The sequence below is a fragment of the Bubalus kerabau genome, chromosome X (assembly GCF_029407905.1).
Source record: "Bubalus kerabau isolate K-KA32 ecotype Philippines breed swamp buffalo chromosome X, PCC_UOA_SB_1v2, whole genome shotgun sequence".
Classification (NCBI taxonomy): Eukaryota; Metazoa; Chordata; class Mammalia; order Artiodactyla; family Bovidae; genus Bubalus; species Bubalus kerabau.
Window position 1 is genome coordinate 151,340,317 of NC_073647.1, and position 25,949 is coordinate 151,366,265.

The window sequence follows — 25,949 nt, forward strand, 5'->3', positions numbered from 1 at the left end:
GTGATTTGTTTGGTGCTTTTAGACATACTATTTGAAATTCTCACTTTGTTCATGCATTGTTATCCTAATCTCGGTGAGCATCTGCATGACTGTTACTTTGAACTCTCAGGTGAGTCACTTATTTCCATTTCATTAAAATCTATTTCTGGAGTTTTATTCGTTTGGAATATAGTATATTTTTTTCTTCATTTTCTTTGTCTGTGTTGGTTTCTGTACATTGGATAAAACAGTCACCTCTCCCAGTCTCAACAGAGTGGTCTCTGTGGGAGATGAACTTTATCATTCAGCCCAGCCCAAGCTTTTGGTTGCTTCTCAAACCTTCATGATAGTCCAAGCTACCTTCTTTGTTCTTGGTGCTTCTTAGTGGTTGAGGGTGTTGTCAGGACTGGTCAGTGTGGCAGTGGGGAAGATCACAGTCAGCACATAGATGCAGGCTGATTGGGAAACTGACCTCTCAGATGGCAGCTGGGAAAGTGAGCAGTTAGGTCCGATCCTGGGAGCTAGTGGTTTTTGCCTGCTCCCTGTGCACTTGGCCTGGGTGCATAGCTGCAGGGGTACTCGTACTCCAGTGCCTGGTAAGAACTGCTGCTACATCCTGTAGGCCTTGTGAATGCCAGTCCTGGTGGCTGTCAGAGCCGGATAGTCTTCACATCTGTCCCCTGGGTGGCAGGTGCTGATGCTGGAACGCAGATCAGTGTGCCAGCTCCTCCCTGGAGACATGGGTGATTGGAGGACGCAGAGCATGGATGCAGTGGCTTTCTTGGTCCCTGGGGAGGATGGCAGTGCCCTGTGTGCTAAATTAGAAGCCTGACTTTAGGCAGCCTTTTAATATGTGTAAATAGACCCTTTTCAGGGAAAGACTCGGGAGTTGGTGAGTCCTCTCGAGCTGGGTAAGAACTGGCTGTGACAGCCATGTGGGTTTCTTGGATACCACAAAACACCTTAAAACAAGGTGTTTGGGGCATGGTCTTTTCTGTAGGTGAGTCATAAAAAGGGGAGGTGCTAGATGTGGGGTCCGAACCCTTTGCTCTTCAAGGTGAATTGTGGAGGTGGGAGTGCCCACCAGATTGTGTGGTGGTGTGCCAGAGTTAGGGTTTCTGGTAAGTCTTATGTCTGAGCCTTTCCTGTCCATTTCAATGTGGGTGTTTTCTGCTCAATGTGTAAGAGTAGCCCAGCTAGTTTTTTCTTTTAGAAAAACCTGCTCGGTGTGCAGTGGCCTGTGCCGTGTGTCCATGGGAAGAGGGGGAGTTCAGGAGCCTCCTATGTCATGGTCTTAGTCCTAAACCCTCAGATAACTTTTAACACTTCCTAGTATTACTCCCCTCCACCCCCCCATCTTCAAAGCCCTTGTCTAAATCATTTATTGTGTTGTTTCAGTTTTCTAGCTTGGGGTTTGTTAGCTTCATTTCTTTTTTTTTTCCCCTCTGTCAGTCAACTTAAATTCTAAACAGTATTCTTATTACTCCAGATGAGGTTAGGGTCTGTTTCAAGAGCAATAAGTCTTCTCTTTATGCAGCACAGCAGGTGGTCACATCATCCCCCATGCGTGTGAATACAGCCTGCAAAATGTGACACGCTCCCCTGCAGGCTGCCTACTCCTGCCTCCCCAAGACCCCCCAAATGGAGTCTGTTCAAATCCTCCCCAGGTGGGTAAGTATATACATAGCAAACAGGAAGATGGAGGGGCGGTTGAGAAAAAGTGTTTTTTTTACCAAACACGACTGACCACTCTTTGTATTTTTTTTCCTCAAAACTTTCTGTTGTTTTACTCATCCTAACACTCACTTTGAAAAAGTTACCTTAAGTCAAATCTGTAATTTTTCGCACACTGCCAAGAACAAAGTAGCCCTGCACTGGCTAGCAGCAGCTGTCACCATGTAGGACAAGACAGTACTCACAAAGCGCACTGCCGCCTCTAAATCTTGAGACAGGCAGACCTCCTTCTACTGTGCTTTGCTTTATTGCATGTCACAGATACTAAGATTTTTATAATTTAAAGGTCTGTGGTAACCCGAACAAATCTGTTGGTGCTGTTTTTCCAACAGCATTTGCCCACTTTGTGTCTGTGTCACATTTTAGTAATTCTAACAGTATTTAAAAGACGCTTACTCCTTGGAAGGAAAGTTATGACCAACCTAGATAGCATATTCAAAAGCAGAGACATTACTTTGCCAACAAAGGTCCGTCTAGTCAAGGCTATGGTTTTTCCAGTGGTCATGTATGGATGTGAGAGTTGGACTGTGAAGAAGGCTGAGCACCAAAGAACTGATGCTTTTGAACTGTGGTGTTGGAGAAGACTCTTGAGAGTCCCTTGGACTGCAAGGAGATCAGCCCTGGGATTTCTTTGGAAGGAATGATGCTGAAGATGAAACTCCAGTACTTTGGCCACCTCACACGAAGAGTTGACTCATTGGAAAAGACTCTGATGCTGGGAGGGATTGGGGGCAGGAGGAGAAGGGGATGACAGAGGATGAGATGGCTGGATGGCATCACTGACTAGATGGAGGTGAGTCTGAGTGAACTCCGGGAGATGGTGATGGACAGGGAGGCCTGGCATGCTGCGATTCATGGGTTCGCAAAGAGTCAGACACAACTGAGCGACTGAATGGAACTGAACTGAACAGTATTTCAAACTATCTGCTAGCAGAAGGATGACAGTGAAGTATCCTTTAATTAAGGTATATATGTTGTTTATTTTTTAAGATATAATGTTATTGCACGTGTTAATAGACTGTGGTGTAGAACACCTGTATGCACTGGGAAGTCCAAAAATTCATGTTACTCTTTATTGTACCATTTGCTGTATTGCAGTGGTATGGAACCAAACCTGCAGTGTCTCTGAGGTTTGCCTGGATTAGGAACTGTTAGAAAGCCCTAAAAGGATTGTTTCAATGTAGAATATTTTGCTTGTTGGTTATCAAATGAGTAGGTGAGTCCCGTATAATTTTGACTTGATTTTCATTCCTTAGAAATTAATTTTCACAATGTGTAACTAGAAAAAGGGAAAACTCTTAAACCTCTAGAGGTTCCTACATTTTGTGGCAGGATTTCTGTCAGTATTTTAGATAGTACCTGTGATCTGATTAACTTAAGAAATAACTGTACACAACACTCCATAAACAGAAGGTGTTAAGCTGTGTGACCAACAGCATAATAATTGGACTGCTGATGTTCTCCTGCTGTGCATGAGGGAAGGGTGATAATCCAGAGGCAGTGCCTCCTTTAGAAACGTCAATAGTGCCAAAAGCCAGTCCTTACTCAGAAAGGTCAGACAGAGACAGTCCACATGTATAGTCATGCCAACAGGTAAGTAGTTGAAAGAGATTATAAAATGAAGTCCTAAGTAAGAAATCTAGCTCTGTGGCTTAGTTTTTTAAATTGAAATATAGTTGATTTACAATGTTGTGTTAGTGATGTATACAAAAGTGATTCAGTTATGCATGTGTGTGTGTGTGTGTGTGTGTGTGTGTGTGTATAAACACATATATGTGTTTTTTATATACACTTTTTCAGACTCTTCTTTCCCTTTATAGTTTATTACAAAATAGTGATTATAGTTCCTGTGCTCTATACAATAGGACCCTGTTGTTGAATAGACTGTGGTATCTTCAGTTGGTAAAACAGCCAGTGTTACTTGGACTTTTATGAAGGTTCCTCACTGTTCCCACTGTCTCCAAACAGAAAGCTTTGTATTAATCCCATAAATTAGTATATCATTTTTCTGACTAGCTTCATACCTAAGTGTTAGTGGCAATTGATGTAACATACCGCCCAGTGGGTTACAGTGTTTTCTCAAATTGTTTGCTTTAAGAGAGGCGTCTGTCAGAAATGAAAGACATAGCACTTGGAAACTTGATTCCCATACAAATGTAGAATCTTGATTATGCATACTGTTTAAAAATGACACCATACCGAGGACAGAGAGAGAGTATATATGTATGGTAAAAAGGCAAGTGAATGAAGCTATAATTTTTATTTCATTTCTCTTAATACAGCCACAGCTATTTCCACCTAAATAGATCTTTAAAATAAGCATACACAGGTATTGACTATTATCTACAAATATTTATTGTAACACTTGAATAGAACTACAGGAAGCCCTTGGCACTGATAGAAAATATTGATTCACTGTTAGGTTACAAAAATTTATACATAGCAAAATTTAATGCTCTTTACATAAAAAATATTAGACTACTTAAACAAAACTTTCAAAAATTCCTGGTAAGAGCTACCAGAATTAGAAAAGTAAAATTAGGCTTTAGACACTGCCTCTTCTAGAACACTGGACTCAAACAGCACCTCCACTGCTGGAAAAAATATTTAGGTCTGTCATGCAACAGGAAAACAAAACACCAAGCTATTCTGGAACAACTGTTCTACACAGAAGAGATCGTCTCCCGATTTAGAAAAAGAAAAAATAGTCAAGATCCAAATAGGCATTTTTAGGCATTAACAACAACACCAACAAAAAGAATCCAAATGAAATATTATACTTGCTGTTCAATTTTAAAAGCATCTGATAAAGGTATGCTTCCTTTCATTTTAACACATTTCTGCACGTGGATATGTTTAAAATCCAGGAAACAGCCAAACCACAAGTTAATTCTTAACATGAATATACATAGTTAACCCTATTATATTATGCAGCCCCCTTTAAAAGCACTGATGCACCCAACAGTTATATGTATCATTTCATAAAGAACAACACAAAGTTTACCATCACTAATACCCAATACCTATAGTCACTTAATGTTCTGAAACACAATGATTTAGAAGGCAAGTTTCTTTTGAAGATGGCTTAAACTCAAGCATTTGGGTTTGTTTTTTTTTTCTTTTCCTGAACATTGAACTTTATTCCAGGAAACTTTAGATAAGAAAACATGAAATAAATATCAAACCTAATTGAAATTAATTCAATATTCAAGTCTATAAAAGTAGGAGGTCTGTGGTCTGTTGGTAATTAGGTTTTGGGTAGTTGGTATGAAACTGTAAACTTGCTATTTAGACCACATAAAAATGGTTTTGAGTGGTGGTCACTTTAATAAGGTAACACTTCTTCATTAAAAACATTTGTGGAACAAAATTCTTTGAAGGATTTGGGGTTACCTATTGTAAGTTCTTAGAAATTGAAAACAAATACTCATTAAGGCAAAGCTGACATTTATTTAAAAGAAATCTATTACAAATTTGATTTTGGATAGCTTGTCAGTCTGAATCTAGCTTCATCCATGGTAGGTAATGCAGAACTATTTTAGTGGGCTCATTTTAGCATTCTTGAGAAAAAGAAGATTGGACCAGGAAATTAGTATGTCCTGGACTTAAGAGGGGTGAGGAGGTCAGCTAATATTTTTCTTACAAGGGTCAACTCTAAGAATCACTTTATCTTTGAGCCACAATTTTTCATACATGTCAGCTGTCAGAAATAGAATGTCACATCAATTCCATTTTAGTTCCTATTTAGATGTGTTTGAGGACAGATGGTAGAAGTGAATGTGTGGTCATACCGCCTGATGCTGTTATGGCATGGTCCTTATCAAGGGGTATCGTGTTCTCACAGCCTGTCTTGGTAGGATTGTGAACATGCCACAAATTTCAAAAGGATAAATATTCATTTTGTTGAAGTGTTGCCTTTTAAAATGGCTCCCATGAAACCTCCAATATCTGTTGTAAAGAAAAAGAGTTACCTACTGGAAGGTTTTCCTAGAAATACATCCCAGCAGCTTGAGACAGACAGTGAAGTGTTTGGACTTCTACGTGAGTTTGTTTGGTGGGGTACACATCTGTACTGCAGAGCAGCTGTCTGATGATTTGTCAGAGCTGTAAATTCGTTGGCTGAGACCCTCTGGCAAACATTTATGTGTAAGAATTGAGTTGTTCTTTTGACCGAGACTGGATATCTTGCAGTTCCTGTTCTTCCTTTGCTTTGATATCCTGGTAAGCCTGCATTTTGCTTGCATCCTTTAAGTAAGCCCAGTTAGAAGACAGTATCATGAGGAAGTGGATCTGGAAAAGAAGGGTGAGCATGATGGCTAGTGAGCATGTGAGAAGGCAAAGCGAGCTGTGAAGGCAGATTAGACGCTCTGTGCTGTAAAAATGGAGAGGGTTATTCCGGATTAATACTCATTCTGCTATCAGAGGCATCGGAGACTGAGTGCAAGCTCTGCTAGGACGCTTCATATTAAAAGGGTGAAAAAAGTTAGTAAACAAACATAATGAATCAAGAGAAAATGGCCCAAGTTACTGTTAAGAAAAGGCAAAAATGAAATACGACAGGGTGCTTTTTACCATTTTAAGAGTCACTTTAAAAACGAAGGCAAAAGTTCAGAAACACGCTGTGTGGTTATTTTAGAATGAGTGTTGTGCAAAGATCTTTCCTATCTGTGGACAAAAATCAATTTCCCCAAAGGCCTGAAAGTGTGAATGGTGTTTATTTTGAGTAAATATAAAACTACATATTTAACATGGAAAAATTAAGTGAATGTCAAAACCAAAATTAAGAACTATCAGCAAAGCATGCAGTCTCTGTGTTAACACACTTTTAGTAGTGAAACTAGTTTTCGTATATAACTGCCGTGATTTCATTTCACAAAACATCAAAATTGTTATGATCATTCTTTACAGTTTGATGTGGCAAATGCTTCTTTTCCGCTTATTTTCCTCATCTTTCCTGCAAAATCTATATATCAAGTTCCTTATATTTCCTTCTCAACATATTGGAGACTTTCAGATCCAAGCACAATTACTTTCCCCATTAGAATCTTACGTGCAGTTTGAGAAGTGGCTATGAGGAATCAGTTACTACTCACCCCAATCCAACACTGTGAGGTTATCCATTCTGTGGACTCTGAAAGGACTGATAGTGTTGTGTAAAAATAAAACTACATATAAATATTTCTTGAGAGATAACAAGTGAGCTCTTTTTCTTCAAATTTTCGTCAGCTTATTTGAGGGGCATTTATTTGGTAATGAGACCTATAATCGTTAAAAATACTATAATCAGATTTTAAATATGTTTATAAAATATTTTCCAGACAGAGTCTGAGAAGACCAAATCCAGATGAAAACAGTTCTCTTCCAATTCATCTTCAGCACTTGTGTTCATTACTGAAATGGGTTATCAAGCAAGCAAAAATAATGGAAAACACAGGTATTCCAGTTTTAATACTTCACTTAGAGATACTGCTCAGAGTTTAAGTTCAAAGAACTTTGTTAAAAAACAAAGACATTGTTTTTCAGTGGCTGCTCACCAATGTCAGTAAATAACTGAATCCTTTCCACAATGTGGAAATAGCCAGATCTCATCATCATTTTGGAGTTCATGTACGGTAAGTCATTTGAGTAATCTACCATGCAAAATGAGTTGACTAAAGCGATTTACAAATTACTGTAACAAAACTGCAGAAGCCTAGGCTCTGCTTTAGTCTGGGGGTCAGTGATACTTCACGCTACGGAATATAGCTCTCTAAAGCTCCTTATTGGCCTTATGCAACTTAGAACTTAGTGCAGCAATCTTCCCGACTCTTAAACTTCAAAACCGCATAGTTATATGTGGTAGCCATCATGTAGATCAGCTGGTGGAAGAGAACAGAACAGGACAGTAAGATACAGGAAGTGCGGGCTGCTGCCCCGATGCTTCTAAACTCGGCCAGGGATGGGAGCCAGCTCAGAGCCTAGGGTGTTTCTTTTTTGCCATTTGTAAGCCCATTGTATCTCGCACACTCAAGTTTCTGGAGTCCCACGTATACAATATAAGTCATCAGCCCAGAGAACAGGTCCCCACCCTGAGGGAACAGAGGGTTGCTTCCACGTGGGGAGGGATGACATCAAAGATAGGACAAATTCTGAAGTACTCACTTCCTCATTTCTCAGCACTTGAGGGTCCCCCTCACTCTACCCACCTTAGAACTCTGGACACTACAAGCCAAGCCCTCCCAAGTTTTCGGTCCATGTGGATACACACAGATGCACGCCTGTGTGGTGGCATCTTCCGTATTTGTGAATATGTCCTTGTGCTAAAATTTCCCTAACTCTCAGGTCAGCACTCACGGCCATGCAGACGCACAGAATGCGGAAAAGCTGACATGCCCAAGGCAACTGTGGCAGCCTTGGAAGCTATGGCAAGCTGTAAACAAGCGTCTTTTTCATCATGTGCCCTGGATTTTGCATTTTTGTGACCTCACTCTTTCTGTGGTCCCTCATGAGAGTGCTAAAGGGCCATCTAGTGTTTCTAAGCACAGGGAGACTGCAGGGGGCCTGACAGAGAAAATACATGTGTTCAGCAAGCTCCACTCAGGACGGGGCACACTGCTGCCGGCCGTGGGTACACTGTTCATAAATCAGCAATATACCCCACAAGTTATACCCCACAAGATGCCTTTAAACAGAGGCAAAAGGATTCTTCCCACCGAATCTGAATCTCATCACCTACCATGAATGCCAAGACCAGCACCTCATCCTTCCTGCAAGCTAGACATGGGGTACATTTACATAGGGGCGCCTGAACCGAGGCAGAGTCCCAGGTGTGTTGGCTGGAAGGGAAATCTGTTAGGACAGTGCCTGCAGGGAAGGGGGCCAGCACTCACCAGGGCAATGACGGTGGCGCCAGCTCCGGCACAGGCCACGATGAACAGGTGATAGGACATGTAGAACTAGGAGAGAACCGGGCACCGAGGTGAGCATTCTGTGGGGGAGTGATGGCCTCCTCTATTCTGGGCGCGCTCCCTTTTCCTCTGTAGGGCTGATTTCTGAAGGCCGGGCACATGCTGGGCTTACCTGGGGAGCTTTCAGAACTTGGCAAGAGGCTGCACCTCAAGCCAATTACATGGGAGTAGCTGGGGCTGCTCTCCACGAACAGGGTATTATCCTGCTCCTGCATGCCTGCCACCTGCAGCCCAGATCGTGGATGTACACACCCAGCAGCCAGGTAGGCGGGCCCTGATTATTGTGGTTGTTCCTTCCTAAACCATGTCAGGATCATCTTAAATGCAAGCTGCCAGCAGCGCATTTGAGAATCTGCTTTTATATACAGTTATAAGCCAATGCCTGAAGACTGTTCTAGGGCAGAGAGATTTTTCAACCATAGTGTGTCAGGATTTACTGCCAAGTAAGGATGAACAAGCAATAGCAGCAACTCAGTCTTTAAACAAAAGACTAAGTTGCCAATGTATAAAAATTCAGTTGTATACAAAATAAGGGCAATCCTCTATGGGAAAATTTACATTGGTCCTGTGACAAATGTTCTACTTTGAAAAACAATCTGAAGATGAAAGAGAAGAATCGAGATATATTCAGACTGGGCAGGATTGGGATCACTCTCCAAATATCACTAAAAGAGAAAGCTGTCTGGTGGCGCAGTACCGTCACTCTGGATTCAGCCATGGGACAGGGCCATTGTCTAGGTGGAAAATGGTGGCTCAGAGCCCTCGTGGTCTTTCTCCCTAGGAGCACCCTTTGCCTCAGCCTGAAGTGCCCAGTGGTCATCTAAGACCAGCTGAGGGGCCAGGGCCTACCTCGTTGGTGTTGCAGATGTTTTCCAGGGCCGAGCCACATATTCTTCCTGGGAAAGCATTCCAAGGGATGATTCCTAGAAGTGAATCCCAGCAGAAGGTTAGTGATTAGCACAGATGCCAGCATCCCTGCTTGTACTGGGCCCCTCCACTTTCAGAGGCAATTACAACACAATCACGTGCTGTGCTCTTCATCAACAATTGATGTATCTGCCCTCTGCAGAAAAAACTTTCTGGAATAATAAAAAGTCCTATTTGGACAACAGGGCAAGAACAAAGGCAACTAGTCCATGAGATAATTGGACAAATTATGCTTTGGTTAGTTGAGCTGATATTCATGAACTCATGTTCAACAGCTGCAGGACAACCCCCACCCCCGCCCTTATAAGGCATTTCCTCCTCCTCAAGCCAAACATATCTCGCCCTGAACTTCATGGTCTGCAGCCTTGCTCCCCAAGCTCTTTCACCATGGTTGGCCCTGACTCCGTTCTGAAAGGGAGAGGCTATGTTCAGAAAGGTTCATGGCAATTTGACAGAGGAATTTGTTTATATTCTGTAATCTGCACTTCCATTTTGTATGCCTTTGCTTTTCTGTTCCTTTTTGTTGTGTTTTACAAGTATCTCAGAACTACTTTGGATTGAAAGTCCAATTGGAAGCTTGGAAAACCACTGTACTTCCCCACAGAGTGAGGCCAGCTCAGCCTGTGGTGTCCTTGCTGTATCCAACTCCCCTCTGTGGCCACCTCGTCCACATGGCGGCTGCTGCTTTTTCTGTCATTAATGCCTCGATGTGCCCTTAAATATGAAACACACCTCAAGTTCTCTTGTCTCCCAGGAGGTCAGAAAGGAAAATACTTAAAAACTATTCCTTCTACCTTTGTTATGGACCAGTAGTAAGTCTTTGTTTCAGGAGAATGGGAAATGATGAAACCACTGATTTCAAGAACAGAAGATTTTTAAAAATGATTACTGATGACCAGACATTTGTAGTGAATGCTGAAGAGTAGGGAAATGATACATGCACCTAGATATTCATTTACAAATATTTAAAAAATCAACTTGAGTCTCTGTTTTCCATCTATTCTGAAGAACAGTGTAGTTGAACCTTTGGCTGTATGAGAAGAGCTCAGTGCAAGGGGCATTTTAGGTTAAGTTTTGTATTATGGTTCAAGGTAAGATGCTGAGGATAAGCCAGACAGGAAGAAAGCTCTTCTAGAAAAGCTCTGAAAGAACCATTATTTCCTCTTCAATTCTAATGGAAAACTTTTTCCCCCTAGTTGATCCTGCCAAGAACAGGATTTCCACCATTCTGGATAGAAGTACTACTGAAACTGCCTTTTCTCATTCAGGAGGGATGTCTGGTTTGCAGTGATGGACAGGAGGTGCCATGGCCTTTCTGTGGCCTCTCAAGATGAACTGAACTTAGGCAAAGTGCCCACTCAGCAAAATATGTTTGAATAGGTATCCAGCGCTCAGCTTTGTTAGAGTCCCTTTGGATGACTTTAAAATATGCCTGGATTTGATGTTGTCATTGAGTCTCTAGAGCCGCATCTCCTCTCCTGAATCTTCAAAGTCTCCACTCATATCCTGAGTCTCCAGAGTCTTGTCTACAGTCTCCTCTCAAGACCAGCCTAGGTCTTCTCTCCTGTCCTAAGTCTTATCTCCGGAGTCTCCTGAGTTTTCAGGGTCTAACCTCCAGAGTCTCATCTCCTAAGTCTCCTCCCCCGAGTCTCCTAACCCTCTTCTCCTCTCCTGAGTCTCCTTTCTTGATCTCCTGAGACACCAGGGTCTCATCTCCTGAGTCTCGTCTGCTAAGTCTCATGACTCTCCTCTCTTGAGTAGCCTAAGCCTCGTCTGCTCTGCTGAGTATCCTAGGTGTCCTTTCCTGAGAGTGCTATCCTGAGTCGATAGTGTATCCTGTCCAGGGTCTTGTCTCCTGAGTCTCATTTGCTGAGTCTCCAGAGTCTCGTCTCCTGAGTCTCCAGGGTCTTTCTCCTGACTCTCCTGTCCAGGGTCTCATCTCCTGTGGCTATAGATCTCCTCTCCTGAGTCTCCTGTCTCTCCACTCATGAGTAGCATAAATCTCCTTTCATGAGTCTCCTTTTCACAGTCTCCTGTCCTGAGACCCCGGGCTCTCATCTCCTGAATCACTCGGGTCTCATCTGAGTCTCCTAACTCTCATCTCCTCTCAGTCTCCTCTCCTGAGTCTGCTCTCCAGGATCTCATCTCCTGAGTCTCTAGTATCTCTTCTCCTAAGACTCCGAGGTCTTGTCTCCTGAGTCTGCTATCCAGGGTCTCGTCTCCAGAGTCTCATCTCCTGAGTCTCCACTGTGTTGTCTCCCGAGTCTCCTAACTGTCCTGTCCTGAGTAGCCTAAGTCTCATCTCATCTCCTTAGTCTCCTAAGTCTCCTCTCCTGAGTCTACTGTCCAGTGTCTCCTCTCCTGAGTCTCCTGTCCCAGATCTCCAAAGTCTCCAGTCTTGGGTCTCGTCTCCCAAGTCTCCCGAGTTCCTCTCCTGAGTCTCTAGGGTCTCATCCCCTGATCTCCAGAGTCTCGTTTCTTCAGTCTTCTCTGCTTTCTTCTGCTCTTCTCCATCCTAATGATTATTAGAATTATTATTATTACGACCCTGTAATAATTTAGACCTGCATATGCACATATAACACAAACAAATCACGGGACTGCGCAGGAAGTACCATATTGCCGGATGTCCACACAGATCTGCTCCACTCCTGCTGTCCCGTTGGTTTGGGGGGACTTGATGACTTCACAGGTGGACCATATGTTGTAGAACATAAACACTGGCACTGCCGAGAAACCAAACACACCCAGCCAGGCCACTCCCAACACATAGGTGAGGAAGACGAACTAGGACAAGAAGGAGAAAGAATCTTCACCAACCAGTGCAATCCCTGGGAGGAAGAATAATATATTTCTCCTAATACTGAACTTGCTGGATGCAGTCACTGGACCATAGCAGATACAAGGGAAGTTTTGGAACTTTGCAGTTCCCTATTTAGTAAGTACATGAGTAGCCAAGGCAGGCTGTCCCTTGTCCAAGGTCACTGAGCTAGCTGGGACAGGGCCTCCTTCAGCCGTGGCTTGTAAATATCAGTTCCACACTTAACAAGGTGTGTGGATGCTCTCACAGGCCACTGCACTAGAACTCTGTTCCAAATTGCCTTTATTCTACATAATAGATGGGCTGTAGAACAGCCACCACTACAGGAAACTCTTTGTGGAAAAGAACCTGGGTAGTTTCATGATCCTGTGAAATTACTAAAAAGCATTAGATGCGCCTTTACTACATTTACAATAGCCATGAACACAAGCTTAGTGCACAGTAAACCTGCTCAAACGCTCATTTCCCTCTAGTCTTGCTTGGTTTTACATCTTTAAGAGTCCTCACCTCAGGACAGCAGAGAGCTCAGTTGGTGTCCTCAGCCCTGCAGCCTGTGTGTTTATCTTCCTCCTTCCATGACTTTCTGCCTCCATGTGAGTGCATCTTTCTCAACTCCCCAGCTGTTTTCTTCACATCCGACAAGTTTTCAAATGCCAGACCCACACATCCAGCTGCTTGGCATAGGCCATTATAAACCCCACTTCAACAACCCCCCCAACTCCAACTCCAAAAATGCCTCCTTCCCACCTCTCCCTCCACCCCTGAGTCTCCTTTTGTGATAGAGCACTTTCTGACCCTTTCTCTTAACGAGCCCCTTTTAAGCCCTGTCCTCCGCTAGGCCAGAGGTCAGCAAACACTGCCCGTGAAAGGCCAGAGAAGGAACTGGTCAGGTTCCACTGGGTCACAGATACGCCTCAGCTTTGCTGAGTGAATGCAGTCACAGACCACATGTCAGCAAAGGGAAGCAGGTGCCAAAAACCATACCAGACAGAAAAAACTTGAATTTCGTATGATTTCATGCATACTCACCATCCCACTGATGCACCGGCCACAGGCAGTTGTTTTAAACTCCCCATGCAGTTCTTTCACTGCACTCGTGGTGTAGAAGCCTTCTGCCAGCAGAATGATCCCATACAAGAAGAAAAAGGATGCAATTCCGTAGATGACATACTGCATCAGCTGAATTCTGTGAAAAGATCTCAAGTGGTTACATTTGCAGCCTGATTTTGGCCTCTGGAGGGAGGCTGTGAGGGTAGGTGACATCCTGTGACAGCCGACCCACTGATGGCTTCGGTGGGGGTGCTGCAGACAGGCACCCCTGCCCAGACCACAGCAACCTGGACCCTTCTTCCAAGGGGTGGGCAACTTCCCAGATGAGGGAGATGTTTCCTTTGGGCGGGGCCCCAATGGACTTTTAGTACTTAGTAGATGATACTCCTTTGCATGTAAGTAAATGCAGAGATTGACAAGTTACAGCCACTCATCCAGGACACACATACAGCCAGCATTTCAACTTGGGTCCAGTGGATGGCCTGTTCCTTCCACCACATCAGAATGTCTCCCAACCAGGCTTTGTTCTTAATGGTTTTCTGCTAAAACCCCTAAGTAAGCATTCATGGCCTCTCTATGGAGTAACTTGGGCAAATGCTTTCTGCGCAAGACACTGTCATAACACAAGTGATAATGTATCAAGCAGGTTTAAGATACAAAAAGTTAATTCACATCTAATTTTGTCCTATGAAAGCCAACAGAAATGCAGATGACAACCTTTGGCTGCCCAGTGGAACCAGCTGGTGAGTTAGAGACTACAGGTACCTGGGTCCTATCCCCAGAGATTATGACTCAGTCTGGGGTGAAACACAGACCTTTGGATTTTTAAAAAAAAAAAACATTCTTCCAAGTTTGAGAGCCACTTACCAACATCACCAGCTAATTAAACTACCATGCTTTCCCGAGCCTCAGTCATGGTAAATATTTCTTGGTCTTTTTTTGTACCCAGTTTGCACTCATTGAATCCCTTGTCCTGATTGATCCTCCTCATGGCCTCCCCCACTGCTGATTTCTTTGAATCATTTCACAGATAAAAAAATTTCCTAAGGACTCTTCCAACATGCTTCCCTTATTATTTCATAAAAATTCATTCCTGCCTTTTTCAAAGGGCTGGTAGAAAAGTATCTCCCAATCACAAGGCACCTAAAGACTGTCAAACTTTGGGAGTAAGGAAGGAAAAAGCAAACAGTGAGGGGCAGGGGAAGACACACGAAGATAATCATCAATACACTGCTGCCAGGCAGGCATGCTTATGAGAATCCATGCATGGGAATTGGACACTCAGGAGGATTCTAGGACAGCAGGGCTGAGGCCATACCCCTAAAACTTCCCCTTTTCTGAACTGGAGGATCCCTGGGGATTTTTCCTCTGCTTGAAGAATGAACATCCAGGTCCTGCTCCTGTACACTTCGGGTGGGGCTAAGTCCTTGACCGGCTCCTACCAGGCCAGGGCTGGCCATTTTCTCTGACAGCACTGGAGGGCATCTGTTACTTGGGGACCGTGGTAACCCTCGGTGAGAGGATGGGCAGTGTTTCCACCATCCCCCTTGGCCACCCGTGCCTTGTGTCTTATGTGTGCACCGTCCCATTCCCCAGGCGCAGTCCTATCCCAGGTCCCCAACACCCACTGCACTCCTGGCCCTTTCTTTTCCCTTCCTTCCTGGCCCTTTTCCTGTCTGCCCCTGGGGAGCGTGAATGAAAGGCATCCATTTTCTCCCAGGGGCGCCCACAGCAGTGTTTCTGCAACCCTCCTGGGGTGGTGGCACTTTAAATGCACTTCTAAAAGGAAGGAGGCAACTTACACCTCACTCAGCAGGGCATGGTCGCTGGTGTTGGTGGAGAAGTGCTGCTCCAGGATCGCCACGGTGCCTGCCAGAGCCACATGCCCACAGCCGCAGAACAGGGCGACACCCGAGAAGCAGAGGATGGTGGCCACCAGGGAGGCGTAGGGGACTCCGCCCAGACACTTGATGCAGCATTCAAAGCAGCCTGGACCCAGGGGAGAGAAAACATGGCTGGTAAGGGTAAAACGCCTACGACTTCATGAAGACCGTGCATTAACAGAGAAGGTCGACTCTTCCCTCTGCCCCGCGTGCTCTTTGGGTAACAGCTCAGCATCGCAGGGGCTAAGAGGAGCTGTCCTCATCTCCTTCTGTGGGTGAGGACCTGGGGGCTTCAAGGGGAAATGAAGCTTAATTTGCTCGGGGTGTGTGGCAGAGCAGCTAAGTGACAAATGGTTATGGAGTAAGGCACAACTCTACCACTTCCTGATTGACCCAGGGTTGAGGTTAGGGGACCCCTGCTCAAGTGACAATGAGAAGCAATCACCCCACTAACAATGTCAGAAGAACTGCAGTGAGGCTGCCGGTCTATGAAGACAAGTGACCGTCAAGTTCCCCCCAGCCTCACCCTTATGGGGTTTCAGGTAGCTATTTCTCTATTTTCACAGCAGCCAATGGCTTTCCCCAGCCTCTGACCTCCTGGGCAACCAGAAGAGTCAAATACAGTAATTACACTATTGCTGTGATCAGAAAAATATCAAGGGAATCAGTCTGGAAAGGGGGTGGGCATATGGGTCCCTAGAAGTACCAAGCCACCCAGATCTGCTCAAATGGGCCTACTCAGGTTTCATTCATGTCAATACCAGAAATCAGCTCAGCTTTTAAATAAAAATGTTCCCCCAGAGCCAGGCAGCACAAGCAATTTAATCACACTTGTCCCCCGAACCCACCTCCTCAGCTTCCACCTGCCCCCGCCCAATGCACATGTTGAGAGCAAGAACCCAGAACCGGTGGGTGACGTTTAAGTACTTGAAGAGGGAAAAGGAACAGGGTTGGGGTGGGAGGGGACAAAATGAGCACCCATGAAGTGAAATGAAGGAGAGAGCCACAGTTCACTCTTCATTCTTGAGAGAAATTAAACTCATTCATTTTTCAAATCAACTTTGACTTGAGATGTCCATAAAGACCTCCCTGGGGACTGAGTCAGGTGACATTTTCAGTTCGGAGACATTTTATGTTTCAGTGGAGCAGTGCAGGCCTCAGGGTAATGTCGGTCCCTCTCCTGACCTCACGTCCCTGTTTATACTATCCAGACCCTTAACTAAATGGCTTGTCAGGGAAATCGAACTCTGAATGCATTATGATGTTTAACAGCAATCAAGAGCAGTTCATGACTTCAGGGCAAGCACATTAAGGTGGCTAAATTTCTTTCCCCCAAACGGCCTTTACAGTAGATAGGGAATGACTACCCAGCATGAAACACTGGAGCTAGGCCTTTCCATTTTGATGATCATTCCATGCTAAACTAGCATTTGCTTAAACCTACCCTAGGAGATAACCCCATATATCTCTCTTCAGTTCACTGGAAAGTAAAAATGCCAGGCCCTCATAAGAAAATGTTCTTCCTTTCATTTCAAAAGATGACCAGCTATTTTCAAGAAGACCAACCTCCCTGAAATGGATTGATGAAACAGCCCAAAATGGGACCCAGTACACAATACAGTTCAAGTCCACTAGCAAGTCAGTTACCTTAAAGAGATTTGGACGTGTGAGATTTGTGAACACAGATGATGGAGGTCAATCTCATTTTGTCCCGTGACTTCCTAGCAGGTTGAAGTGAGGTAAGAGGAACACAACTAAAAGTCCAAATTCTCCAGGCTCCCAAACCAACAGCAACTAAAATTCTTGGCCTTGATATGTGTGTTGCATCATACAAGAGAGAAAATAGACCTCTTTTTTCTTGTGTTGTATCATCCCCACTTTTCCCATTCTCAGGCTCCATGATGAAGTTCGGCACAAGATGAATGCCTGCTTCCATAGCTAATGAAGTTATCTCTGGTCCTTATTGGATAGAGATGTGTGGCCTTGAGACTGTGCTGGCCAAGATGATGGCCACTGGGCACATGTGGCTGTTTAAATTACTCAAAATAAAAACTTCAGCTCTTCCTTTGTAGAAAGTCACATTTCACATGCTCAAGAGCCACATGGGCTTTTGGCTACCATCTTGGACAGAACAGATACAGGAGATTCTCTCACTGGAGAACACTGCTATTGTGGAAGATCAATTTTGACCTGCCACATACTCTCTTGTGACATGAGCTAGGTTCTGAGTTTTACTTTGGATTTCATTCATTCAGTCCTTTTTGAAGATCTAGAGGGTGATAAGCACTGTTGTTGGCACTGGGAATACAAACATAAAATAAGACACATTCCTTGCCTTCAAGATCAGTTAGATGAGTAACAATTTCTATGGCACACCATGATGACTACCAAGACAGAGGCTGCTGGAGGGCCAGTGGATGGTCAGGTGGAGGAGAGAGAGACAGAAGGACAGGAGGAAATATAATTCAAATTGGAGAGGGATCCTGAAAGGCTTTCTACAGTAAAACCTAGGATGCCAAATACATGAACAGCTGACATGGGGACACTGATACAATTTGAAGAAATCTGCATATTACTGGTGTACATTATCTTACTAAGCCTACATCCTTTCTCATCATTTGGGGTTGCGGTTAGGTGTTATAGTGCAGTGCACTCACCCTTTAACAAGAGAACTCAACCTTCCAAATCCATGGTTGCAACTTCAAAACAATCTTTCCTTCACATGGGCTAGAGCTGTCTGCTTCTTTCAAAGGAAATGCCACAGCTGTTCCATGGCTCAAAAAAGACAAGGGGGGATCAGAAGAATCATGCTGTTCAGTCCCCAATTCACCACTAGATCAAGGCTAACATTTTCCTCCAATTTGTCTCTCTCATGGACTATATACCCTCATGTCTAGTTCTAGAACAGCAGGGGAAACCAGAGACTCAAGACTTTCAGGATCACTTCAATGAAGCATACTCTCTCAGCAAAAGCCAATGCTCTTAGGTTTTTGGTGGGTTTTATTTATGAACATAGAACTCTGGCTCCTGTAGAAGTCTCCATATTGGTCAGGGCTGTTGCATGTGCACACCTAAAACTCTTATGGACCCTGCTGGCCACCAGGAGCCAAAGCCTGTGAAATACATCCTGGGAAAAAATTATAGGAAATAAGAGAACTGGATACAGAGCTTATTCTAACATGGTTGGCCAGTTACCCACAAGGCTAAAAACGCATTTCTGGTGGATATCCAACCAGCTGTGGATGGATTGCTCCCCACTGTATATTTTCTGTCAGTCTAGAAGCCATCTCTCCCTACACTGTGTAACATATCTTTGAACACTGGGTAATTTGGTCATATGCCACACACTTATCCCAGAGGAACCAAGAGTGCTGCAAAAAGCTGGCAAGAAAAAGCTAAATATGTTTCTAAAATATGATATCAATACTGTTAGTGTCCTCACATTAAGAGCATTTCTGACCTATGGGTATGAGTGTGGCAGAGGTAGGGGGTGGAGGCCATGGTGGCACTGTGCGTTCAGGCTAGCCTCACAGGAGTACACTGGCACAGCCCCACTGGGTCCTGGGTTTACTATAATGCTCCACTACTGCCATCTTGACATTCTTACTACTTTCTGCACAAGGGTGTCTGAATTTTCAATTTTGCACTTGGCCTACAAATTATGGAGCCAGTCCTGGGTATACTTACTCCTGGGTGAGAGGAGACGGGAGGGGTTCTTCCTACTTTATATGCCCACTGTGGCACAGTTTTATTTCAGTGTCAGATATAAGTACAGCCTAGAAAGGCAGATGTCACCTTGCCTACCTACCACATTGTCCTGAGCACAGCAACCGTCCCATGAAGTCAAATGCCTGGCATGTGGGAGAATTACTAGCTTCCCCTTTGCTCTGAGAGGGAGTAGGAATCACCCACTGTACTACTCCCAACAGAGCCAACACTCCAGGTTCTGCTAAACCAGGGATCTGCAAACTAGAGCCTGTGGTTTTGTCAATAAAGTTTTATTGGAACACAGCTTACACCCCTTCATTGACAAATTGCTGGCAGCTATTTCTGCTCTACCAAGGCAGAGCTGGGTAGCTGTAACAGAGAGTGCATGGCTTACAAAGCCTGCAACAGTTACTATTTCCAGGAAAAGTTTGCAGACCCCTATCTGGAGGCACTGACATGCAGACTGTGGTCTGAGGACAAGGAGCACCAACATCACCTGTGAATATGGGAAAGATGCAGAGTCTCGGGTCCCACCCCGGAACAGCTGAATCAGAAAATCAGTGGTGTGGTGGGGTAGCCCGGCATCTGGGCTTTCAGATAACTCCCACAGAGGCGCAAATCTGAGAACCACAGTCTTAACGAGTCACACCAGCTCTTCACTGTGGCTGCCCCACCAGCTTTCTTTTATTACCAGCCAAACTCTGTGACAATAAACACCGAACACCATGAAACGATTCCTGGCTTCTGGCCAAGATGGAGTATCAGAGAGCTAGTTTATCCTCCAGCCTGAAACCACAACCAAACTGAACAAAACCTATGCAACGATGGTCTTCAAGGTACTAAGACAGCAGGCTGTGAAGGACCACCCATGGCGAATGAGTCAATGATTAAAATAAGTTCTCAATAGAACCAAAGAAGCCACATGAAATGCCCTGTGACACGTTTCAAAGATGCAGTTGGTATGGGGTCACCTGAAGGTGCAGCTCAGCTCTCACTGGAACAAGAGAAGCTTTTCCCCATAACCTTGCTGTTATCATCATCTCAGGTACTGGGGTTTCTTAAAGGCCTAATTGAATGGAAGCTGTCAATTAAGCAGGGTAGTAGCAGATATGGGTGAGGACAAGAGCACTGGGAGGGAGGGCACAGCTGTCCATTTATTCCATCTCATTCCATTAGCACATTCAATGCTCACCCAAGTGTCTGAGGTCCCACGGACTGGGCTGGACACTGGGGACTCGACAGCGAGCTAAGACAGGCGAGCTACATGCTAATGCAGTTTATAGCCTGGGGGAAAACAGACATCCAAATAGCGTGGGGATCAGAAGTGCTAGGAAGCAGTAGGGACTTACTCAGGCTTTTGGAGGGTAACCAGGGACAGCCTCCACAGCTTAGACATGAAGCTTAGACATGAAGGATGGGATGGTTAGGGAGGGTGTTCCAGCAAACAGGAACTGCGTGAACAAAAGCTCTGTGGGGGAAAAGGGCAGGGTGCGTTCCTGGGCATGGAAGATGATGCCAGAACAGAGAGAGTACGAGAGGAGGGTGGGGCAAGGAAGGCAGGAGGGGTCTAGGGGAGCTGGATGCACTGGAGGCTTTCCAGGCCACCCAAAGAGATCTGGACTTTAGCCTCAGAATCACAGGACACCACCAAGCCTTTCTGACCCTGGGGAACAGACCCGGGGCTGCAGAAGATTCCTCTGACGGATGTGATAGGAACAAAGTGGCCCTGGAGGTGAATAGGAGCTCGCTGCAATGGTGCAGGCAAGAGAGGACAGGTGCTTGGACCAGGGCAAAGGCAGCAGAAGTGGAAGAAAGGGATGCGTCGGAGAGAGGTTTGAAATGGCAAGTGGGCACAACTTGGTATGAACTCAAAGGAGGGGTTGGGGATGGGTGCTGAGTACCAAGAGTAACTCCTCCATTTCTGCACATGGAACCCCATGGTGCTGTGCTGTTCCTTGAGCTGGGGTTGACACAGGAGGGCTAGGCTTTGAGGACAAAGATTTTGAGTTTAACCCTCCTACACTGTTGGTGGGAAAGTAAATTGGTGCAGCCACTATGGAGAATAGTGTGGAAGTTCCTCAAAAAACCAAAAGTAGAGTTACCATATGATCCAACAATCCCACTCCTGGACATATACCCAGACAAAACTCTAATCTAAAAAGATAACATGCTTCTCTATGTTCACAGCAGCTATGTTTACAACAGCCAAGACATGGAAACAACCTCAATGTCCATCGACAGAGGAATGGAGAAAGAAGATATGGTAAATACATACAACGGAATACTACTCAACCATGAAAAAGGATGAAATAATGCCATTTGAAGCAACATGGATGCATACTAAGTGAAGTGAGTTTGAAAGAGAAAGACAAATACAATATTACTTATATGTGGAACCTAAAATATGGCACAAAATGAACCTGTCTATGAAACAGAAACAGACTCATGAACACAGAGGTCAGACTTGTGGTTGCCAAGGGGAAGAGGCATGGGGAAAGGAAGGACTGGAAGTGAGGGACTCAGTTCAGTTCAGTTGCTCAGTTGTGTCCGACTCTTTGTGACCCCATGAATCGCAGCACGCCAGGCCTCCCTGTCCATCACCAACTCCTAGAGTTCACTCAGACTCATGTGCATCAAGTTGGTGATGCCATCCAGCCTTCTCACCCTGTCGTCCCCTTCTCCTCCAGCCCCCAATCCCTCCCAGCATCAGGGTCTTTTCCAGTGAGTCAACCCTTCACATGAGGTGGCCAAAGTATTGGAGTTTCAGCTTCAGCATCAGTCCTTCCAATGAACACCCAAGACTGATCTCCTTTAGGATGGACTGGTTGGACCTCCTTGCAGTTCAAGGGACTCTTAAGAGTCTTCTCCAACACCACAGTTCAAGAGCATCAATTCTTCAGTGCTCACCTTTCTTCACAGTCCAACTCTCACATCCATACATGACTACTGGAAAAACCATAGCCTTGACTAGACGGACCTTTGTTGGCAAAGTAATGTCTCTGCTTTTGAATATGCTATCTAGGTTGGTCATAACTTTCCTTCCAAGGAGTAAGCGTCTTTTAATTTCATGGCTGCAATCACCATCTGCAGTGATTTTGGAGCCCAAAAAAGTCTCACACTGTTTCCCCATCTATTTGCCATGAAGTTATGGGACCAGATGCCATGATCTTAGTTTTCTGAATGTTGAGCTTTAAGCCAACTTTTTCACTCTCCTCTTTCACTTTGATCAAGAGGCTTTTTAGTTCCTCTTCACTTTCTGCCATAAGGGTGGTGTCATCTGCATATCTGAGGTTATTGATATTTCTCCCGGCAATCTTGATTCTAGCTTGTGCTTCCTCCAGCCCAGCGTTTCTCATGATGTACTCTACATATAAGTTAAATAAGCAGGGTGACAATATACAGCCTTGACATACACATTTTCCTATTTGGAACCAGTCTGTTGTTCCATGTCCAGTTCTAACTGTTGCTTCCTGACCTGCATATAGGTTTCTCAAGAGGCAGGTCAGGTGGTCTGGTATTCCCATCCCTTTCAGAATTTTCCACAGTTTATTGTGATCCACACAGTCAAAGGCTTTGGCATAGTCAATAATGCAGAAATAGATGCTTTTCCTGGAACTCTCTTGCTTTTTCAGTGATCCAGCAGATGTTGGCAATTTGATCTCTGGTTCCTCTGCCTGTTCTAAAACCAGCTTGAACATCTGGAAGTTCACGGTTTATGTATTGCTGAAGCCTGGCTTGGAGAATTTTGAGCATTGCTTTACTAGCGTGTGAGATGAGTGCAATTGTGCAGTAGTTTGAGCATTCTTTGGCATTGCCTTTCTTTGGGATTGGAATGAAAACTGACCTTTTCCAGTCCTGTGGCCACTGCTGAGTTTTCCAAATTTGCTGGCATATTGAGTGCAGCACTTTCACAGCATCATCTTTGAGGATTTGAAATAGCTCAACTGGAATTCCATCACCTCCACTAGCTTTGTTCATAGTGCTAAAGCTATGAACAAAGCCAAAGTACTAAGCCATAGTTCATGCTTCCTAAGGCCCACTTGACTTCACATTCCAGGATGTCTGGCTCTAGATGAGTGATCATACCATCGTGATTATCTGGGTTGTGAAGATCTTTTTTGTACAGTTCTATGTATTCTTGCCACCTCTTCTTTAATATCCTCTGCTTCTGTTAGGTCTATACCATTTCTGTCCTTTATCGAGCCCATCTTTGCATGAAACGTTCCCTTGGTATCTAATTTTCTTGAAGAGATCTCTAGTCTTTCCCATTCTGTTGTTTTCCTCTATTTCTTTGCATTGATCGCTGAGGAAGGCTTTCTTATCTCTCCTTGCTATTCTTTGGAACTCTGCATTCAAATGGGTATATCTTTCCTTTTCTCCTTTGCTTTTCGCTTCTCTTCTTTTCACAGCTATTTGTAAGGCCTCCCCAGACAGCCATTTTGCTTTTTTGCGTTTCTTTTCCATGAGGATGATCTTGATCCCTGTCACCTGTACAATGTCATGAACCTCCGTCCATAGTTCATCAGGCACTCTGTCTATCAGATCTAGTCCCTTAAATCTATTTCTCACTTCCACTGTATAATCATAAGGGATTTGATTTAGGTCATACCTGAATGGTACAGTGGTTTTCCCTACTTTCTTCAATTTAAGTCTGAATTTGGCAATAAGGAGTTCATGATCTGAGCCACAGTCAGCTCCTGGTCTTGTTTTTGCTGGCTGTATAGAGCTTCTCCATCTTTGGCTGCAAAGAATATAATCAGTCTGATTTTGGTGTTGACCATCTGGTGATGTCCATGTACCCGAGGTCAGGCGCAGCGGCCGAGAGGAGCTACCCCATGCCCGAGGTCAGGAGCGGTGGCGGAGATGAACAACCCCACGTCCAAGGAGCGGTGGCTGCACCGGCGCAGGAGGGCCGAGAGGAGCTACTCCATGTTCAAGGTCAGGAGGGGCGGCGGTGAGGAGATACCCCTCGTCCAAGGTAAGGAGCAGCGGCTGCACTTTGCTGGAGCAGCCGTGAAGAGATACCCCACGTCCAAGGTAAGAGAAACCCAAGTAAGACAGTAGGTGTTGCGAGAGGGCATCAGAAGGCAGATACACTGAAATCATAATCACAGAAAACTAGCCAATCTGATCACATGGACCACAACCTTGTCTAACTCAATGAAACTAAGCCATGCCGTGTGGGGCCACCCAGGACAGACAGGTCATGGTGGAAAGATCTGACAGAATGTGGTCCACTGGAGAAAGGAATGGCAAACCACTTCACTATTCTTGCCTTGAGAACCCCATGAACAGTATGAAAAGGCAAAATGATAGGACACTGAAAGAGGAACTCCCCAGGTCGGTAGGTACCCAATATGCTACAGGAGATCAGTGGAAAAATACCTCCAGAAAGAATGAAGGGATGGAGCCAAAGCAAAAACAATATGCAGTTGTGGATGTGACTGGTGATAGAAACAAGGTCCGATGCTGTAAAGAGCAATATTGCATAGGAACCTGGAATGTCAGGTCCATGAATCAAGGCAAATTGGAAGTGGTCAAACAGGAGATGGCAAAAGTGAATGTCGACATTCTAGGAATCAGCAAACTAAAATGGACTGGAATGGGTGAATTTAACTCGGATGACCATTATATCTACTACTGCGGGCAGGAATCCCTTAGAAGAAATGGAGTAGCCATCATGGTCAACAAAAGAGTCTGAAATGCAGTACTTGGATGCAATCTCAAAAACGACAGAATGATCTCTGTGTGTTTCCAAGGCAAACCATTCAATATCACGGTAATCCAAGCCTATGCCCCAACCAGTAATGCTGAAGAAGCTGAAGTTGAATGATTCTATGAAGACCTACAAGACCTTTTAGAACTAACATCCAAAAAAGATGTCCTTTTCATTATAGGGGACTGGAATGCAAAAGTAGGAAGTCAAGAAACACCTGGGGTAACAGGCAAATTTGGCCTTGGAATACAGAATGAAGCTGGGCAAAGGCTAATAGAGTGAGGGACTAGCAGATGTAAACTTTTACGTATAAGATGGGTAAACAACACGGCTCTACTGTATAGCACAGGGAACTATATTCAACATCCTGTGATAAATAATAAAGAAAAAGAATCTTAAAAAAAGAATGTCTATATGTATATAATTGAGTCACATTTGCAGTTAAATGGGCGCAGATTTTCCTGCATGAAATATGGAAATCCATGAAATATGGATTCACTTATATGACTATCCAATCTTCTTAATTATGTGTGCTTGCATGCTAAGTCACTTCAGTCATGTCCGACTCTTTTGCAACCCCAGGGACCGTAGCCCACCAGGCTTCTCTGTCCATGGCATTCTCCAGGCAAGAATACTGGAGTGGGTTGCCATGCCCTTATCCAGGGGATCTTCCCGACCCAGGGATCGAACCAGCATCTCTTATGTCTCCTGCATTAGCCGACGGGTTCTTTACCACTAGCACCACCTGGGAAGTCCCTATACTTAAATTAAAAAAAAAAAATTTTTTTTAAGATGTTGAGTTCAGTTTTAGACGTGCTGACTTTGAGGTGTCCTGATGCCATCCGAAGGGAGAGATTCCAGGGGGTGATCAGACACATGGGTCTGTAGCTCAGATGAGCTGATGCTGGATGCTGTCAGCTTCAGGATCACAGTGAAAACTTTTAGAGGTCAAGGAAAGACATGGGAGCACTGAGCAGTTCCAAGTGCTTTAGACCCTTTCTTTTGCCAGCCATGGTCCTTAGACAAGCAGCAAGAGCTTTAGCAGGGAGTTTGGGGGAAATGCAGAGTCTCAGGCCCCACCCCAGACCAGTCGAGTCAGTGCAATCTGCATGAGAACAAGTCTCCAGGAGTGAATGTGGAAGTCTGAGAAGCCCACTGCCAGTCACCAGTCCTATCTGTCCAGT

General features: G+C 44.6%; 1 protein-coding gene across 5 annotated transcripts in view; it reads right to left on the reverse strand.

Annotated features, from left to right (window-relative positions):
* Positions 1-3,496: 3,496 nt before the first annotated feature.
* GPM6B (glycoprotein M6B) overlaps positions 3,497-25,949 on the reverse strand; it is a 158,677-nt gene continuing 136,224 nt past the window's right edge. For 2 of the 5 annotated variants that reach the window (XM_055565659.1, XM_055565662.1), the window contains 6 exons: positions 15,261-15,447; positions 13,438-13,594; positions 12,203-12,374; positions 9,510-9,583; positions 8,583-8,648; positions 5,862-7,571 (listed from right to left, as the gene is read on the reverse strand). In XM_055565659.1, coding sequence (XP_055421634.1) covers positions 7,491-7,571; positions 8,583-8,648; positions 9,510-9,583; positions 12,203-12,374; positions 13,438-13,594; positions 15,261-15,447 — 737 coding nt within the window. In that variant the 3' untranslated portion in view covers positions 5,862-7,490. Of the gene's footprint in view, positions 7,572-8,582; positions 8,649-9,509; positions 9,584-12,202; positions 12,375-13,437; positions 13,595-15,260; positions 15,448-25,949 lie in introns of all 5 variants that reach the window. The other 3 variants (XM_055565661.1, XM_055565660.1, XM_055565658.1) reach the window with 3 other exon arrangements.